Source organism: Diabrotica undecimpunctata, chromosome 6, assembly GCF_040954645.1.
Source record: "Diabrotica undecimpunctata isolate CICGRU chromosome 6, icDiaUnde3, whole genome shotgun sequence".
NCBI lineage: Eukaryota > Metazoa > Arthropoda > Insecta > Coleoptera > Chrysomelidae > Diabrotica > Diabrotica undecimpunctata.
Window position 1 is genome coordinate 16,829,039 of NC_092808.1, and position 20,584 is coordinate 16,849,622.

General features: G+C 32.4%; 1 protein-coding gene across 2 annotated transcripts in view; it reads right to left on the bottom strand.

The window, feature by feature from the left end:
* Nucleotides 1–13,782: 13,782 nt before the first annotated feature.
* The window catches only part of LOC140443200 (probable multidrug resistance-associated protein lethal(2)03659), a 103,692-nt gene continuing 96,890 nt past the window's right edge, over nt 13,783–20,584 (bottom strand). For both annotated transcript variants that reach the window (XM_072534318.1, XM_072534317.1), the window contains 2 exons: nt 18,200–18,715; nt 13,783–18,053 (listed from right to left, as the gene is read on the bottom strand). In XM_072534318.1, the coding sequence (XP_072390419.1) occupies nt 17,566–18,053; nt 18,200–18,715 (1,004 nt within the window). In that variant the 3' untranslated portion in view covers nt 13,783–17,565. The remainder of the gene's footprint in view (nt 18,054–18,199; nt 18,716–20,584) is intronic.

Here is a 20,584-nt window from a genome sequence, read left to right on the forward strand (position 1 = left end):
AAATATTTAAAAACATAAAAAGCTATTTGACACTACACTAGAAGAAAATATAATAACTTACAGGGTGAGTTGTAACTATTGGCAAATAGGCTAGGGTGAGGCTATTTAGATAAAAATATGCCCATTAAAACAAATATGTTAATAAATGTTGCTATGGAAAACGATATAGTGTGTTAAAGTTAATTTTTTTTCATTTCTTGTTAACAATTTTGCTATATATTAATAAGATATTGCTTTAAACAGGAAATATGTTTTATTTATGACAGCTGAACGTCCAGCATTGCTACCGACTTGATTTCGGATTTTATAGACAAGACGAGATAATTTTTTTTAATGTTGTACTTTTAATGTACCTACTTTGGGGCAAGTGTAGACATGTAACGTTTTGGAGCAGCTCAAAAAATAATATTTTTCGTCACACGGTATCACCAATAGAAAATCGAACATCTCGTTTGAGGAGATTGTAATATTTTACATTTCCTTCATAGGCTTTAGTTAAGTGGATTTGGACTTCTTTATTTTCAATATATTAGATAAATCAGTTATTTCAGAGGCATACGCTTTTTTATTGTCAGGAGAGAATTCGATATTTTCATCATTGTCTTGAGATTCATTATAATAATCTCCTAATAAAGGAACGTTACGGGCAAAATTCAGAAAAGCTGAGTTACTTCATGGGATGGGGTATTAACAGCTTTTCTGTGTCCCACTCGGAATATTCTGTTATGTTGTAGCATTTTCTTTTTATCCTGTAAATCATAAGAACTAAAACATATTTATATCCTTTTGCGTTCTAAAAATATTAGGATAAACAACTTTAAGAGTTTGTTTATATTAGGAAGTGTGGTTTACAAAGTTTTTAAATTACCATCTCACTTTCCAATTCGTTTTGTCTTATTTCCGCCTATAGAATGTTTAAAAATATTAGCGCAGCTCCGAATAAGTACAGACAAATAATTGGTTAATTGGTTATCCCAGCGCGTGTATCCTTGTGAAAGGAATTTGAGATCGGAAGCCACTATTATTTTGGAAGCAGAGAGAAAAAGATTGGAAGATCTTGCCGGCGAAAGCTCTAAAAAAGATTATCAGAAGTGTCTGATAATACTAGCTAACTATAACAGTCTAAATCACTTAGAAGTGCACAAGTTAATATTCTCATTTAAAGAAATATCGTTTTGGAGGTAGGCATAAATGGACTTTTAAGTGTTTAAAGTAAATAACTAAAGTTTAAGGTCAGTGCCGATTAGATGAAAATGAGCAATGAGTTGGAAACACAATGCTGAATATTTTCTTACGGTGAACGAAAGAAATATACCTGGTTTTATTTATATTTTTGTTCCATATCTATCTATTTATTGCAGTGCAGTGCATCGTTTTTTGTACAGGGTATGCCCCCCAATCTTTTTGTATATTAGAATAACCTTTGTTTTTTATGTACCCAAACCCAAAGTTTTGAATGTTCAGTATTCTCGTAATCAAAAAATAATTACTATACTTTTTGTTCGGCTATATTTGTAGGAATATTTGATTAGATAATAAGTTGTCATACCTACATATCATGATATGCTAATAACTGAGGTAATTGAGGTAATAACTGAGGTAAACATTTTTGTTTATTTTTGCCATTTAATTTGAGTCAGAAATAAACGTTAATTAGTAGCGATTATTTATTTATTACTCTCTCATAGCATTCTTTTCTTTTGGGAAATAATAAAATACTTCTGACAACTGACAGTAATGTAATTGTAATCTTTTCTCGGCCTTTTTAACTATGTATGCATTTGTGTTTTATAGAAAGGTTTAGCATAATTATCATTCTTATACAATCTTTCTTACAACAATCTTCTCATATGTCAAGTATCGAGTTTTTCTCGTCCCTGGAAAAATGACAAGGTGGAGCCCTTTACTTTTCCCCTTTCTTTTTGTACCAAATTCTGTCATTTCCATTGGAACGTTTTAACCCCAATTTTTTATCCACATATACCCCATGCTAGATCAATAGACCCACGTCCCAAAGCTCACCGTTGTGTCCTTCAAAACACCTGAGCGCCGGTTTGTCAAGTGAATATACTTGCACCTGGAATTCTTCATTTCTCTTTTAATGCCCAATATCCCTTCCAGACAAAGTTGTTACAATGTAGCTACGGATAGCTGTACAGATTGTACGATTACTGCCTTCCACGAAGTTACACTGGGGGGAGTAAACTGCAGTGACCAAGATTGTTTGGATTTATGATGAAAATCTTCAAGAATTTTGTTATTAAAGTTGGAGCCATTATCACAGATGATGTGTTAAGATAATTGACTACATTTTGGCTCTTCGGTACGACGAATAGTCAGGAAAACCTTTTTTACTGCGGGTTAGGGGACAAACGAAGTCAATTGCAATAATTTGCCAGGCGAACTCGGCTTTCCTTCGGTATCCGATTAAGCTCATTTGAGTAACGTTTGGGGATTTCTGAGCTTCACAGACTTGGCAAGAACAGATATATTTGAGAACATCTTTTCTCGTTTTTTGGCCAGTAAAATTTTTCTTTGACCCTGAACAAAGTTTTAAAATAGCCTAGATGATCACATGTAGAGGGTTTATGACAAGATGTTAGAACGTCCAATTTTTGTAGGGAAGGTACTATGATTTTCCATTCTATTTCATTGAAATTAAAAGGTAGACAGGAAGGTACATATTTGTAGACATATTCTTTTTCTACTTTCCATTGAGGGAAGTTATCGGAATTAGCTCAAATTTAGGAGCGTAAGTTATAGCTCTACGTCAAGAGAAGCTATTTCAGGACTTACTGGATGTTCGTCTAGAGGAGCTTGTTCATAAATTCTGCGAAGTGTGTCTGGTACTTTATGAAAGGATCCTTTTCAGTGGACGAGGGTAAATTTATGTTGTTTTAGGCGCATGGAATGAACCGAGAAATTGGAATGAAGTTTTAAAAAATTAACATTTTTTTTTTCTTTTTTTTTTATTAAGAATAACCCGCATCAACCATAGAAGGTTATTAGCGGTAGTACAATATAGACTATAATATATTATAATGATTAATATAAAATATAAACTATAAAGTTATTACAAAGTTGATTATAATTTAGAATTTTTCTTGAAGTATGACTTATATTTGATTATACAATTTCGTTTTCTTTAAAAACCTAATGATTTTGTCACAATCCGCACTGTCTAAAGCGCACTTTATATCACTTGGTAGTCCAGTAGCTTGTCTTTCCATTTGATATAACAGTCTATAATAATGTGGCCTACAGTTATTTTATTGGTGTCACAGGCGTAGCATATTCTAGGAGGTTCCTTCCTTAGTAGGTGTTCGTGCATCAGTCTGGTATGTCCTATTCGGATACGATGTAGTACAACCTGGTCCTTTCGTTTTACTAAATTTGGTGTTTTCGCTGATACATCTCGGTTTGCTTGCCGCAATTTATTATTTGGTAAGAGTTGCCATCTTCGTGACCATAAGTTTTTTGTGTACTCATTGATGCATTTTTTTATATCTGAGTGAGGAATTTGGTTAGTTCTATCATCGGATCTCTCTATTTTACAAGCTTCTTTGGCCATTTGATCATTTCCTAATATCCCCATATGAGATGGTATCCACACAATATGTAGTTGTTTATGATTATTTTGTAGAGTCACAAGGTCTTTTTTAATCTGTTCTAAAATCGGATGATTCGGATATATTTTCTGAAAACCCTGGATTACACTTAAGAAATCTGTGAATATTACTGTCATGTCTTCAGGTCGATTAAGAGTTTGTTGTACTGCCTTGGATATCTCAAAAAGTTCAGCAGAATATATTGAGTAGTCCTTAGGTAGTGGAAACTTGAGCATAGAATCCTCTGTGACAATGGCGGATCCTACTGTTTCCAATTCGGGTGTTTTTGATGCATCGGTATAAACTAGTTGATAGGATGAATATTTATTTTTAATATTGTAGAAGTATTGGAGAAAAAGAGATGAAGGGGTATTGTCCTTAGTATAAGTTGACAGATCTGTGTTACAATATGGAATTTGTATAGTCCAAGGGGAGCATAATCAATATTGGTATGCATAACACCCGGAAATGTGTAGTTGCTAATTCTTTTGCTAAATGATGGTCGAATATTAGGATTTTGATTGTAATTAGAATGGTAATGTGTGGCGAAAGCATAGGGGTAGGCCGGGTTGTTTGGATTAGTTGATAGCTTGCTTGCGTATTATAAACTGAGACGTAATCTCCTAATAGAAAGTGGAGATTCATTTGCTTCGACATAAAGACTTTCAACTGGACTGGTTCTGTAGGCTCCTAGAGCTACTCTTAGTGCGGTATTTTGTACAATATCTAATTTTTTTAATGTTGTGTCCTTAACTGAATTATATACAATTGATCCATATTCTAATTTACTGCGGATTAAAGATTTGTAAAAAATTCACATTTGTCTACGTTAATAGTAATAACTAATAGTTTGCATCTTTTAGTTTGTCTTTAACTTTAATTAGAAGTGTGAAAAGATGTGTTCTTCAAAAGTAGTGGAACATACAATTATGTCGTTAAGGTAACAAAAAATAAATGGCTCAAATATCCTGTTGTGGTATCTCATTTCAGGATACTGCACCTTCGTTAGTAAGAGCTGCTAAAGTCTGTAGAGAATGTTACAAATTCAAGAGTCAGCGACCTATCATGACAGATCAGGCGATCTCCTCTTTTTTGGTTGGAGACTAATTATTTTCTTTGTAGTCGTATTGATAAATTTTAATTGAATTTTTAATATTATTACATATTTTAACCCTTAACCCGAAACATTGGTCTAACGGACCACAGCGAAAGAATAGTCTGCTAATGGAGGCAACAGTGTAGGCCGCATGCAGTGTCCTTTTAAATACCTTCTTAATAGTGTAGAATAAGCATAGTTCTGCAGTATCGTAGCGATCGCTTTAGTGTTTACGTCGTAGTAACAGTAGTTTTCAAAACGTGTAGGTCTATAAATCTTAGGTATCTGTAGGTATCTTATAGTAAGCCAGGTGTTTCGAATTGCAGTGTTTTTATGATAGGTCTAGGAGGCGACTTGTTACGGATTGTGTACTGATAAACAATCAGGTATTTCATATCTTTTGTATAATAAACATATTTACCCTAAAAATTTTTAATTTTGTAGAAATAATGGATAGAGCAGGACCTAGCAGAACTGGCGAGTGACGAGGATATGAGAAAAGTTATAGATTATTCGGATGAAGATCCCGACTATGTAATTCGGCAAAGTGAACCCTCTAGCAGCGAAGAATCGAATTCAGATCACAAACTTTTGGAATTAGATGAACCGTCGAATGATTTACAATCCAGAATCGACTTTTTACAAGTAGAAGGAGATGTGAACATATTACGTGAACATATTCAAAGGAAAAAATGGTTTTCAGTGGCAGGGAACCTCCGAGAAATACAAGGACCCGAACACATAACATTGTCAGAGAATTACAAGGCCTAACAGCGGTAAGCAGGACTCTGGGAAATAGCTTTTCTAAATCAGATATTTGAAAGTTGTTGATTACTGATGAAATGTTGGAACAAATTGTAACATGGACAAACCAAAAAATTATTATGAGAGAAAAGTTATCTGATTCGACTAATACATCAAACTACAGAAGCACAAATATAGTTCAGTTGAAGGCTTTGCTTGGGCTTTTTATGCTATCTTCAATAATTATAAAATCTTCTCATGAAGATGTGCTTCAACTGTTTTCTAAAGATGTTTTGGGTCGGCCAATATTCAGAATGACGATGTCTTTGTAAAGATTTGAAATACTTTTGTCGTGTCTTAGATTTGACAATAGCATGGATCGTGAAGAGCGGAAGAAAACTGATAAAACAGCGGCTATTTCAAATATTTTTAATAATTTTGTGACTAATTGCCATAGGCTATACACGTTGTCAGATTGTGTAACTGTGGATGAGATGCTACTTCCATTTAGAGGTCACTGTGGTTTTCGAATTTACATGCCCAGTATACCTGCGAAATACGGCATAAAAGTTATGTGCATGACAGATGCTAAGAGCTCGTATTTCTATAATGGATATATATACTAAGGGAAATGGGGAAATATTCGGATGGTGTTGAACTTTCAGAAGAAGAACTGAAGCTTTCCAAACCTGCTCAATGTGTCATTCGACTATCCAAACCAATAGAGGACTCTAACCGAAATATTACTGCTGATAACTAGTTTTCTTCAATAGAGTTAGTCACAGAGTTTCAAAAACGCCACCTCACGTATGTGGGTACAGTAAAAATAAATTCCAGGCTAATAAAAGTAGGGAAATTGGTACAACACTCTATGGTTTCTCCAATAACATAACCTTGATATCATATGTACCGAAAAAAATAGAGCTGTTATTTTATTATCCTCTATGCATCACAGCAAAGACAATGAATTAGGAAAACCAGAAATAATTCGATACTATAACAGTACAAAATCGGGAGTTGATGTTTTAGACATGAAGTGTGCCATTTATAGTGCAAACCGCCGCACAAGGCGTTGGCCCTTAGCCGTATTTTATACACTTATAAATATAAATTCAGTCAACAGTTAGATCCTTTATCTTTGTTACAAAGATAATAAATTACTTCCACGTTTTAAATTTATAAAAGATTTGGCCTTTGAACTAATTCAGCCTCATCTAAGGCAAAGACTTGAAACAAATCTTCCCCGAGACTTTAGAAAGCAGATAGAGATTTTTTGGGAATAAATCCTGAAGTGCTTGTCGAGAATATCGGCGATAATGTTTCAGATAATAAGCTTTCCAAAAGAAAATTGTGTAGCATTTGTCCATCATCAAAAATGAGGATGCGTGCGTTGCTCAAATGCTATTTGTTTGGAGTGTAGTAGAAAAGTTTGCGTTAACTGTCTTCAAAATTAGTAGGTAGCTGTAGTATATTTTTTATTTTATCTAAAAATATATATGTTTGTTTACTTAATTACGCCTAATAATGTTGTTTTCTATATTAGACATTTTGTTTTATGTAAGTATTATGTATAAATAAGTTTTTTTTGCTCGTTTATATCTAATAAACTCTTTAATATTTTGCTTTTTTCTTCAAATGCTATATTTGTTTTTGATTTATTTCAATTTTTACCTATACTGGTCCAATCTTAGATTAAAAGAACCAGAAACTTAGGTTTCGTTAATCTAAGGGTCCAATAGACCATATGTTTCGCATTATCAATAAAAGTACTATGTTTCGGGTTAAGGGTTAATATTTATCTAGCGAAATTATAAAATTAACTCACCAAGAGTACGCCTATGTAGCGTTTTGTTATCTCTTAACTGCCACTCTAAACACCGCACTGCTTTTTTATTAAAAAACTTATTAGAAATAAGTTTTAACAAAAACATAATAGAATCCGTATCGTTTTTGAATATTTATTATTAAAGTTAGGTGAGCTTATTAAATCTTTCAATTGATTATTAATATCGGAAATGTTTAATTCGTTTGACACTATTTAAATTTTAGTAGAAGCATTATATACATTAATAATTAAGTATATTTGTTCCTTTTTTTGGTCAATACGATATTTGGTGTTCATTTTTTATTAAAAAAATGTAACATTCAGCTTTCCTTTTCAATTTCTAACCGAAGAGGGCATAAAAAAACTGTAAATAAAAAACACTTAATCTAAAAGCACAATTGCAATTTGTCATTTAATCCTCTCTTCACGCTCTCGATGTTTGACAAGTAATTTCACCCTCCCCCGTAGTTGTTTGACCAACCCCAAATCAACGTGAGTTTCACCCTGCATCCACCCCGTGAGACTGCAGTGGATAGAAACATATGTATCTAACAGAGCTTCATCGGTCGTAGCTAAGAGGGTCTCTGGGGGTTATTTATTATAAATTTTGAATCATTTTAAAAATGATTTTTTATTTTATCCATAGCAGAATAAGTTTCTGACCATTATATTTTACTTTATTATTTTCAATATCTAAATTAATTTCTTTATCCGTTATATTAACAATTATTTATTTGGGAAACAATATACTTATAGGAAAGTCATTAGTGTCATTACAATAGGGATTCTGATCTGCCAAGAAAAATGTAAACCGGTGTGGGGCAATACTCTTCACTTTGGTTGCATTGGTGTTGGTTTTCTCGTAGTTTAAATAGTCAATAGTAGTTTTGTTATCATTACTGAAAAATTCAGTAATACTGGATATCTTCAACACATGTTTACTAGCCATTATATGCCCAGATTTAAAAAATAAACTTAAAAACTATTACAACATTCAAAAAACATTTTTTTCACTCATTATGGCAATTGGATAGAAATGTTTCCACATAATGTTATATTAGAACTTAAACTACGAGAAAACGAATATATTTAGTCTTTTACAGGATAAAATCACTTGAAACGAAAAAAGAATAAAACATTAATTTAAATATTTTTCAACTTCGTAAATAAATTGAATGATTTATTGATTTATTTTGAAATAACCCTAATAAAAACAATAACAAAATACCTTAACACAGTAAAAAAATTCCTGTCCATTGTGACGTTAGACTTAGGTAGTCCATACCCTGCTCTGCCGTGCTTCACTTATTGTTCCGCTCCACGACCACGATGATCGCCAGTTTGAATAAAGCAGTGGGAGAATTTACGTCAACGAGACTTCAAAGGATAGTCTTGAAAAAACTAAACCGCAGGTCAATCGTAACTACGATGAAAGCTACTTTCGTACCACAGCATGAAGCATTTCTCTGCTGATGAGTGACCAAAACATAAAATATTCGGATTTGGTTGGAAAGCCAATTGAATTTTTTTAAAGGAAATTTACTTGTTTCAAGAATGAAAATACCCTACCTTGCTAGTTACAAAGCATTACAAAAGATGGAAAACTTCATACAATAAATGAGACCCTTCTATTAATGGCCACTGTGGATATAAAGACAGCTAGAGAAATTTAAAAAATACTATTTTCAGACAGTGAAAAGGCGAATTGCCGATATGTTTTCCAATACTAAAGAACAACTGTGTTTAAAACTTCAAGAATGTACATATTTTTCACTTTAAGTGGAGGAAAGCACCGACCGACATAAACAACATGGCACAGCTACTTGTATTTGTACGAGTTGATGATCATGAAGAAATTATAGAAAAGTTTTTGTTCTGCAAACCACTTGAATGAAACACTACAGCGAAACTCATTTTTAACATGATTAATGAAAATGTGCTCAAAATAGGCATTCCTTCGTCAAAGTGTATTGGTTTAGGTACAGATGGAGCAAAACCTATCTCAGGAATATTGATATGACAAGCAATAAAAATAAAGTTTCTCCTGAATGCCGAAGTACACATTGTGTAATCCATCGGGAAGCATTAGCTGTCAAATCCATGCGGAAAAATCTAACCGCCGTTTATCCGATGCTGTAAAAGTTAACTTCACTAAGCCTAGCCTTAATTCATGATTATTCTCCCTTATGTGTGAAAACGTGAGTGATAAGTTCAAAACTCTTCTCTTACATACAGAAGTGAGATGATTATGTCGTAGGAAAATTTTCAATTCGAACTAAAAAAATAGTGACATAAAAAACTTGTCAAGATTGACATTCTAGCTGATATTTTTGATCGACTCAATACGCTGAACATGAATCTTCAGGAAGCAAATACAACAACCTTCACATCCATGACTAATAAACTCTTTCGAGAAAAAGTTGGTCCTTTTATATACTCAAATACAGGAGAAGAATGCCTCAGCATTTTCTACACTGTCGTCATTTTTGGAGGAAAACGATATAACTCCAAAGGCAGATGTATTTGTTGATATAATTCTGCACTTGTGAGGTATTCAAGAAAGTTCTAATATTTCTTCGAAGAATATTCCAAACTTGAATGGATCAAAAAATCTTTTGCAGGAAGTTCACCAAAAGAGTTGGAGCTGAAGGAAGAATTTAACGATTTAACGGAAGACAGTTCAGTGACAGGTATTGTTAAAGAGAAATCATTAACATAATTCTGGATCGGGTGTAAATCCGAGTATTCAATGCTCTTCCTGAAAGCTATGTTTTTTTGTTATTTGTGTGAGGGTGGTTTTTCTGATATGAACTGTTATATATAAAAAATAACAAAGTATTGAAGATGACTTAAGGATAACACTGAGTGCAATTACTCCTGCCATTGTCTCTTTACTTACAACAACTTACAACAACAAGCTTCGCGTTAATTAAAATATACATTGACAAAATGTGTTTCTAAACATAATAGGATCGGGAGGACTTTCTTCCAATTAACACCCCCATAGCCCGTGGTGATGGTGGTACGCCTAAATCTTTAAAAACCTTCAAGTGGTACGCAGTTGCTAGAACGTTGGAAACTTTTGTTCTAGATGTTGAATTAAAATGCGAAACGAAAATAAAATATCGGAGGGTACCACAAAATATCAAATGGTGAATGTTAAAAACGGAAAAGAAGTTCTGATCAGGAAGTTCTTAGACAGGAATTGACTAAAACAAATTGAAGGTATATGACTAATAGGTATTATTAGTGATACTGCGATATAGATGCTTGTTATCAAATCGAAAAGCTAAAATAAAACGATATAAAAATATGCACAATGAACTTGATATCACAGAAAGTCAGAACTTGCTACCACAGGGGGCCAAAGTAAAATATATAAAATAAACAAAACATCAAAGAAAGCAAAATAATATAATGATTCGAGATGAAAATTACAAAATACACGTTCACAAAACGATGTCAAAAGAGAACGGCAACGACGACCGGGTGGGGGACGCTCAGACAATATATATTCGTAAAGGGGACTAATATTGATATAAGTCAAAATAGAGACTTTTCTACAGAAGTGTAATTATGAAAACCGACGCCACATAATGATGAAGACAAAGAAAATGAAGATAAATTTAATTGAATGACTAGTAAAATCCAGTGACTATTAATCCAATTTGTTTTTTCATCACAAAATTTTAAATTTAGCAAAATTAGAAAAGAAATTTTTTAAATTAAATAAATATACTGGCTTGTTTAGATACCTAAAGAATTCGATTTTGATACGCCCATGCCGCACCCTATGAAAACATTCGGCACTTCATGATGGGGGCAAATAATCGGCAACTGCATTAAAAGCCCATTATTGATTCAATGGATGCTAATTTGCTGTAAGTGTCGCCTAAATTGAGACGCATTTTGCTCTATTCAACAAATGTGCAAAGTGATTGATACACTGTTTATTTGTAAACCTATTCATGCAGTAAGTTTGTATAGAAAGAAAGGACTTGCATTAAAACATTAAGGTCACAATATCCAGACGATTGAAATTGAAGCAAAAATATAAATTTTTATTACCGTTTTTATTAAAATGTTTATCGGTTATAAGTAGAAACGTATATATAGACACTTAGATCTTTCTCTTACCTTTCTCTTCCATCCTCTTACGGTGCATTTAAATCAAAGGGAACGCAAACGAACGAACGAATTCGTTTGTTAAAATAGTTATAAATTATTGTACCGTAGAGTTTTGTGACTTGACTACAATTTGGACATTAATTCAGTAATACTTGCCATACTGATAAAACTATGACAAAACAAAAAATATGGTGTTATGCCACTTTTGGCAAAGAATAGAACATATATAAAATGTTTTTTAAAAACAAAAAAAAGTACAAAAAAAATGAAAACCGTGTTTCTCAAGTCACCCTGTCTGTTGGGTGACTTGAATATGTAAGCAGAAATCAGAGTAAATGGCAAGTAAAGCTGTTGTATAGGTGACATGACATCAAATTTAACTTTTAAAAAATCTGTTACTATTATACAGGGTGAAATTCATTTTTGAGACCACTTACTTCAAAACGTTTATTCTGAAAAAATATAAAAACAACAAATTAAAACATTCTCAAAAAAAATGAAAAAGACAGTCAAGATTTGATTTCACGTACAAAGCGTCTATGTATCTGTTTATACGTATTTCGCCTTAATAAGGCTCATCAGAACAGATATTCATAGGCGTTCTCAACGTGAAAAATAAATCTTTCCTGTCTTTAAGAAGCAACACTAAAATGGCTTCGAAACGGACGCAATAGCGACATTTGATAATTTATATTATCATATAGCGACATCTGACAATAGCGAAACTATTTTACGGATTTATTATCAGATGTCGCAAATTAAATTAAATTAGATAAATTAAAACCGTCGCTTAGTGCTTAGACGATAAGTAAGCTATGCTTCCCCTCATCGGTCACTTCCCGGAGTACCACATAACTTTTTTTATATCGGTTGTATAATGCCAACTATCCAGTCTTTCGGCATTTCTTCTTCTATCCGGGCTATGATTATTAGGTAATGAATTCCTCCTCTACAAATCAGGTCCTAAATGTTTTAATATTTCGGTTGTAATTCCATCTGGACCTGGGACTTTATTGTCTTTTAGTTTCATTATTATTTGTACCACTTCTTCATAGTAAGCATGTATGACTTCTTTCATTCTTTTGTAAAAATTATTACTTTTGTGTCTGTTATTAGGGTTTCAGAATTTTCTTCAACTTTTCAAGGCTTTTTCAAGGTCTCCTTTTCCTTTCTTTTGCATGTCCTGTTCGGTTTCTTTTGATTGTAAATTTCCGCCTTTTTCATAACTCATCCGACAGTTTCTTCTGTAGTGTCATTATCCTTCTGATTTGTTTTCGTTCCTCCTTTGCAGTCTGTTTCTTTCTATTTCGGTAAGTTTTTAGTTTGTCCCTTTTACCCCTATCCCGATTTTATGTTTCTCTCACAAGATACTGATCGGAGATAGCTCCACGATATCTTCTGACATTAGTTGTCTTTACCCATTCTTAAGAAATAAAAACGTAGTCAATTCCGTTTGTTTGCTTTTTTTTAATTTCTGATATTTTTCATATCTCTTTATAGATGTTACGAGCAAAGCCCGAAATTGGACAATCCTAACATTGTACACAAATTATTGTCCACTTCTAGCATTGTACCCCCAAACTGTACAATGTCCGAAATAATCAAAATAATTGTCGACACGCTCATCGGTTCGAATCGATTATTATTGACAAGCGACACACCAAATCAAAAATTGAAAAATCGAATCGAAGAAGAAATTGTTCTACATTGTTAGTGAAACATTTCAAAGCTTCAAGAGATAGATACATCACTATAATATAGGGAAGATGTTTGTAAAACATCTTAGATTTTCAAGAGATATGTATGATAATTTAAAATAATTTAATTCTACGAATCCAAGAGTCAAAAACGCTGATTAATTATGGATTTATAACCTCAATTGATGTTTGTTTGTCGTTAATAACAAATGGGGAATAATCGTAAAAATCGATATCTGATATATTATCTCAAACTTTGACGCATGGCTACTTATTGAAATTCGAACATTGTACAGCAATTCTTTTATACAAAGTCAGACGATTATATATATTTCGGAGATTGTACAGTAAAGGGGTACAATGCTAGAAGTGGACAAAATTTTCTGTACAATGCTAGGATTGTCCAATTTCGGACATTGCTCGTAACATAGATATTCTTTTCTTTGGAAGTTAGTGCTGGTAACGATATAATAATTGCCCTACTCGAAGTCTATTTTTACTTTTCTTATTAGATAAACTATGCTTTTAGCAATGAAGTCTCCTAATGATATAACTCATCTTGTGCTTGGATTTTTTCTATCGCTTCTTGTAAGCTTAGAGGCTGTAGTCCTTTGTGATTAAGGCCATTACACCCAAAAGGAAAAAAAGGGTGAAAAATAAAAAAAAATAAAACAAATATTTTCATTAACATCGATGTATTATAAAAATAATTTCATAATAGATAATATCTCTATCATAAATACCCCAAAAGTACATGAGCTTTGGTATCAAGGAACATATTTTTGCATTGTTCATCTTTTGAAAACAACAAAAAATATTTTATAGCAAAAATTTTAGGCTACACTTAGTTATGGACAAGATGCTATAGTGATATTAAATAAATGAGTTTTAACATACAGATCTACTAAATAATTTTGTACATACATATCTTCAAAAATCAGTACCTCGCCAGTAAATAAATTTAGGACAGTAACGAGAAACCAAATTTAAATAATTGTTTATATTTCCTAGACACTACAACTGACAACCTTAGATTTCTATGGCAGTTATTTTTGGAGATTATCCTTTTTCTATCTTTCTTTTGTCCAATTGTATTTATGTGGTCGCTAATATATTATCTGCTTATTCTATGTCTCATAATTTCGTCGAAAAATAATATATGCAAATCTCCATTTTTAAACAAGTTTTAACCCTTGTATGGGCGTGGTACCGGGTTTAAGTCACTTCCTATGTTTCTATGAACAAGTCTTTCAAGAGAATATCTTCACAATATCAAATCACTACTAATATATATCATATATTACTATCCACTCAGACCGGCAGCCTTAAGAGCCTTAGAAGCCTACAAACTTTGGTTCCAAGATGACCCTTACTGTCGTTGCGATGTTAAACCCTGTCAATTAATTCTGTGTGCCAGGACAGTGGAGTGTAAAGGAGTATAAACGAGCGGATGTCTTTTATAGACAGGTTAGTCCACTTTGCTTTTGAAGCGACAGGCAATTTATTGGAGGCCCTGGACCCCTGAACCGGTAGTATGTGTATGTGACAGGCTAGGCTTCACATAGTTCAGCCTTCCAAGAGTTTGACATCCCAAAGACCTAATAGGTCAGCATGCTCTCTATGCATGTTTTGTGATAGAAAGGAAAAGAAACAAACGTAGTCTCGAGTTAGCTGGATCTTATGATATACGGGAAACTCTGCTCTCGCTATGGTCTACTCAGGATGTTAAGGTGTGATACAATTAATCTGTTCTAACAAGTAATTTTTTGATTTATGTTATATTTACTTATTCAATAATATTAGTTCCCACTGATATTATTGGTTTTGTGTTTTTAGCGATATTTACTTCTCTAGGTTTATAAATCTGAAATGAAATCCCTTATCCTTGCTTTAGAGATGCAATTTTTGTTTTATAATTTTTCAAAATGTTAACAGATGTCAAATAACTCCTTTCACATCGTCAATTGTCAAGCATTGGACCGAAAATACATTTAGACTTTTTTTTTTAATTTTTATTTATTTATTTATTGAAATTTACAATAAACTTAATAAACATAAATAAAAACTAGCAAATATGATGCAAGAGGAATGGTTTGATTCGGATATACTAGTAATCCATTAATGATTCACTGTAAATCTCTTAAGGCTTCTAGCAATTGCTTCTTCTGGTCGGTTGAATAGTCCCCTTCTTATTAGATGATTATTAGTATAATCTGTAATGCGGTGTTGCTATTTATTTGCACTAATTGCTATCACTTCATTTATATAGATACAAACAAATAAATTATCACTTCAGGTATAAAAAATGTATGCTTTGTTGACTATTCCAAGGCCTTCTTATTCTTCTAGTGCAGTCTCCACTAATGAAGGTTGGCTATAACCATTGCAAATTCGTCTCCATCTTCTGCTTTTCTTAAGAGCATCAGAGGAATAGAATGGATATAACGTTTTACCATCCGATATCGGATTTACAGATTGAGTCTTTGGTTACTCAGAAATTTCCTCATCTTCAAAAAGGCTGCTCTTGATTGCTCTATTCTTGAACGAATTTCTGATTTCGGATTCAGATCTTACGTAATCCAGACTCCAAGTATTTCATTTTGTCGGATGGTCGGACCAAATAAAGGACATGACTGGTTATTCTTTCTCCGAAGCAAAGGAGAGAGATATATGGGCAGAAATAGTCAAACAAATTACATGACGCCACTACATCCTTACGAAGGAGAAAAGATTGAGGAGGATAAAAAATATTCCATTTTCTATTTATTTCACAACAAGTACTCGGTAATTTTTTAAAATTGATTTATTCGAGGAATACTTGTACTTTTCGAAGATATGTATGTTAAACTTTTTAAACTAATCAGTCTACAATAATCTATATTATTTGTTTAATATATTTAAATATAAACGAAACAAAATTCACCTCTATAGAAAATACAATCATTTTAAAAGCAAGCGATTGTTTTAAAATTCTCTCAAAATCTTTTTTATTTTAGTAAAATCTCAAAAATATATTTTTGAAATATTAAAACAGTTGTTTAAAAAGTTTCTAACGTCATACAACTAGCAAAGTCTGTTGAAATAATATCTTCCAAGTTAACAACAATGTAACAGACTGTTCTGAACTATTTTCTTGTAGTATGTTACAGTTAAATAATATTTTATATGGGATTAAACCATAATTGGGAATTCCACAATGCGGAAATTGTTTTTAAAAAAATTTTAAAATAAAAATTATTATTGATTTTAACTACTTATAAACGTTTATAACTGGCACTATGGACAGTGGAAGTGTGACGTCACAACTGTCAATTACTTTCCAAACAAAAGTTGAAATGCCCAATCTCAAGACTTTTTAAATTCTATAAAGTTAACATTTTGCTTCCTCTGCTGCTTTTTTTTAAGTATAGTGTTTTTTACGATAATACCATCATAATTCAGTGTTCTATTTCTATGAAATATTGTTTAAAAATTTAAATTAAAGACATTCTAACCTTACTTTATTGATACATTCATTTTATTGCTATTTTTATAAAACAACATGCTTTATTATTTACACAACCTTGTAAAATTGTTGTAGTAACTATTAGAATACTTAGATATTGCAAAAAGCGGAAAGATTCTGTAAAAAACATGAAAAAATAACGAAAAATACAAATTATCCATACTAAACAAGGTTTGTTTGGAAAGTGAAACTGACAGATGTCAATAAAATCTACGTCATCACTTCCACGGTCCATTATAGATGGTAATTCAAAAATGACAGTTGACTTATTTGGCCTCGATCTTGTAAACAATAAGGTAACGCACATTTATCGGCAAAATCGCGTCGGCTAAGTCAGTGCATTTACTATGAAAGATGAATCTAAAAATTATTATTGTTAGTTTGTTGTGCGAAACAGATCAACAACAAAATACACTTTCAAAAAGGAAGCGTAATAAATGAAAAAAAACTAATAAAAAACTCTGTTGTATACTGCAGAGTCGCAATAAACAAAATATGAAGAAAAAAAGAAATTACCAGATGCAGATACTATTCATAAGAATGAACATGGCTATAGTGCAATGAATACACCTATCGTTTAATTTTCACACCAAAAAAGTACCTTTTAATCTTTTATTCAGGAATTTCAATAACTGTTACAATTGCTTTTGAAAAAGTTATTTTAATCAATAAAATACTTTTAGACTCCAAAAAAAAACCACATGAAATTCACATAACCTTACGTAATAATACGGTGGCGAATGTAGATACTAAGATTTTACGTAAAAAACAGTTTTATCTCAATAACAGATTAGAAAATAAAAATATAAAGTAAAAAACCAAGAAATGAGCATTTAACTATGTTCAATATTAAATGTCTTGGGCATTAAAGTGTTACAAACTGTTAATTTGGAAGAAATTTCTACAATTGATTAATTTATTTAATTTAAACGCACGAACAGACAGTGCTCACATCAAAACTACTACCTAAAACTGTCTGGTTGAAGATGACTAATAGTGTCATAACTATATTTAGCTAACTGATGAAGAGTTTCAGCCATAGTTTTTCCTGTCTGCTGAACCATCCCGTAAAAGATACCACTTTTATCTTGTAATAGTAAATGAGGATGGTCAAACTCCTTCAAAGTTCCCGCGTCCATTACCAGCACCTTATTTGAATCCATTACAGTATTCAGTCTGTGAGCTATAGTAAGAACCGTGCATTCTGCAAATTTAGTTCTTATGGTTTGCTGGATGAGAGCATCTGTTTGTGGATCGACGTTAGCCGTTGCTTCGTCGAGAACTAAAAGTTTGTTCTTTCTGAGGATGGCTCTTGCTAGACACACAAGCTGGCGTTGGCCTACGCTGAAGTTTGAGCCACCTTCGGACATTTTGGAATTTAGACCGGCTACCAAGTTTTCGACGGCTTCTTTTAGTTCTACTTCTTCTAAAACGCTCCACAGTTCAGAATCTAAAACATATTTTTAGTTATAAAAAAAGCAATTATTCAATGTAAAATTATAAATAATTGTTGGAAGATATTTTTTGCTGACTTTTTGATAAAACAAACACGTTTGTTTATTGATGAAGCAAACAGTTTGAAGTTGTAGTACATACCTGAAAATTCATCAAATGGATCTAAATTCTTCCTCATAGTTCCGGAAAACAGAACAGGTTCTTGTGGGATGATAGAGATCTTCGTTCTCAAATCATGTAATCCAATTTGTGAAATATTAACTTCATCAATCAATATATCGCCGACAGTTTCATTTAATTGGAAGAGAGCATTAATAAGCGAAGATTTTCCTGCACCTGTCCTTCCGACGATACCAATTTTTTCTTTGGGTTGGACGACGAAACTCAAATCCTTTAAAACAAAGGGATCTTGTGGGAAATATTTTAGGTAAAGGTCCCTAAATTCCAACTTGCCTTTCTCTGGCCATGAAGGTTTGGGTTTTTTGTCAGGTCGAGACTCCAGCTCGCCTTCTTTTTCTATATCATTATATTGGAGTACTCTTTCTACGGACGTCATTTGGTTCTCCAGTTCAGTGGACTGCCTCATTCCCCACTGGAACATTCCAGTCAGTCCGATAGCTTGGGTAATAGCTAAGCCAACATTTCCTCCAAATTGTTCTAAAAATATTTATTATTAGTATTCAACAATTAAAAAATATTTATTTTTACGTTTTTTCTGTGGATTCACGAATTAAGTTAAACAAACGTGGTTACGAATTATTATTAGTATTAATTTTATTTTAACTGCAAAAACAAACTCACTAAATTACTAATATTATAAGATCTAATTACATTAACATAATTTCTTACAATTAACTAAATTAATTCTACCCAAAAGAAGGTGGCAGGTAAAGATATATTGTTATTTTACAACTATTTAATATATACGGAGAAGATATTTCGAAAAAAGCACTTGAGGAATGGGAAAAGGGTATTATCAATAAATAGTCGAAAAATGAACAACCTGACCATCGAGCAAAAAGACAAAAGAGGGAATGTAAAGGTAGTGGGGGCAAAAATATTGTTAGACAGGAAGTGCCATCTTGAGAGGCCAAATTAAACAAGGAAAGAGAGTCTTTCCTTGTTTAAGAAATCAAATTTAGTTGGGTTATGTTATTATTTGTCCCAACTGTCACATGAAATCTTATTTATATTGAAGTTTTTTAACAATTGTTTCACATTTTAGACTGTTATCGTTAATATTTAATTAAAATTTTCTCGTCTAAGACACATTCTGAAAACTATTTTATAACTACTGTTAATAAGTGTCGGAAAATTTAAATTTGGCGCATTCGCATTTCCGGATATGTCCGCCATCAGAGGCCACTTTTTTGGTCGCCTTTTCATAACGATTAGATTCCCTCTTTTGTCTTTTTGCTCGATGAACCTGACATAGCCCTTCTTGCGAACATCAAAGAAGACTTGATTGATCTCATAGTACTGGTTGAAAATGTGAGTCAAGTATTTCAGTTAAACCTATAAAGCAGAAATCATAAACGTAGTAAGAATAAACTTATAGAACTCATGGAGAATAAGTGAAGCCGAAAGTTTAGTGCGCGCGTTGTCCGCTAGGTGTCCACAAATAAGGGGTCAAAATGAAAACAATGTTTTAAATTTCACTTGTTTTCCGTGATATTTACATAGAATTTTGTGAAAGTTTTTTTTAAGTTTAAAATAATAATATATTGGTTAATCTTTATTTGTGGTTTAGAATAATTGTATAAAATGGTTCGATCAGGTAGTATATTGGGTTGTACTATAAGACATTCCAATAAAAAAATGTATTTCGGTGAGTAGTGGCGGCCGTAGCGCAGTGGCTATATTATGTTAGTGGATTAATAAGCTAAAGGGTAAAGAAGGAAAAAAATATTCTCGGAAGATAATGAAATAGAAACTGACATAGATCTACTTCCGGAACAGTTAAACATTGTGTTGGTGGGAAATAAGAACTCCAAATTAAAGGATTGTATCCTTTTTTATACCTATGTGTGGATCTATTATTAGGAAAATTATTCCCTTAGTAAATTATTTAGATTGTATATTTAGCAGGTTAGTAAATTTAAAAAATAATGATAAGACCTTTTTAGGTTGTGAAAAACACAAAACAGGCTTGTTCTTGGCAACTAGTGACTTCAAAAATGTTTCTTGTGTAAATGTTAGGATATTTAATAGCATTGTTCTATCTGTAGTAAATAAATTTTCTTCAAGCAATATTTTTAGGCAAACGAGATTTTTTAAAATTTGCTTAGATTCAGTCAAGTGTAATTTTCAAATTCATGCCCCCTTTTTTTCCGCCGAAAAATAGCGCCCTCTAGCCTGTCTTATTACCATCATAAGGACTTCAACCTCGGCTACTTAATAGAACTCTGTGACAAAATTCATGTTAGTACATAGGCAACACAACAATCATCACATAACAAACGATTTAACGTTTTAAACTCATACTTGCATTCAGAATAATTGATCACAAATAAAGAAGACACTACA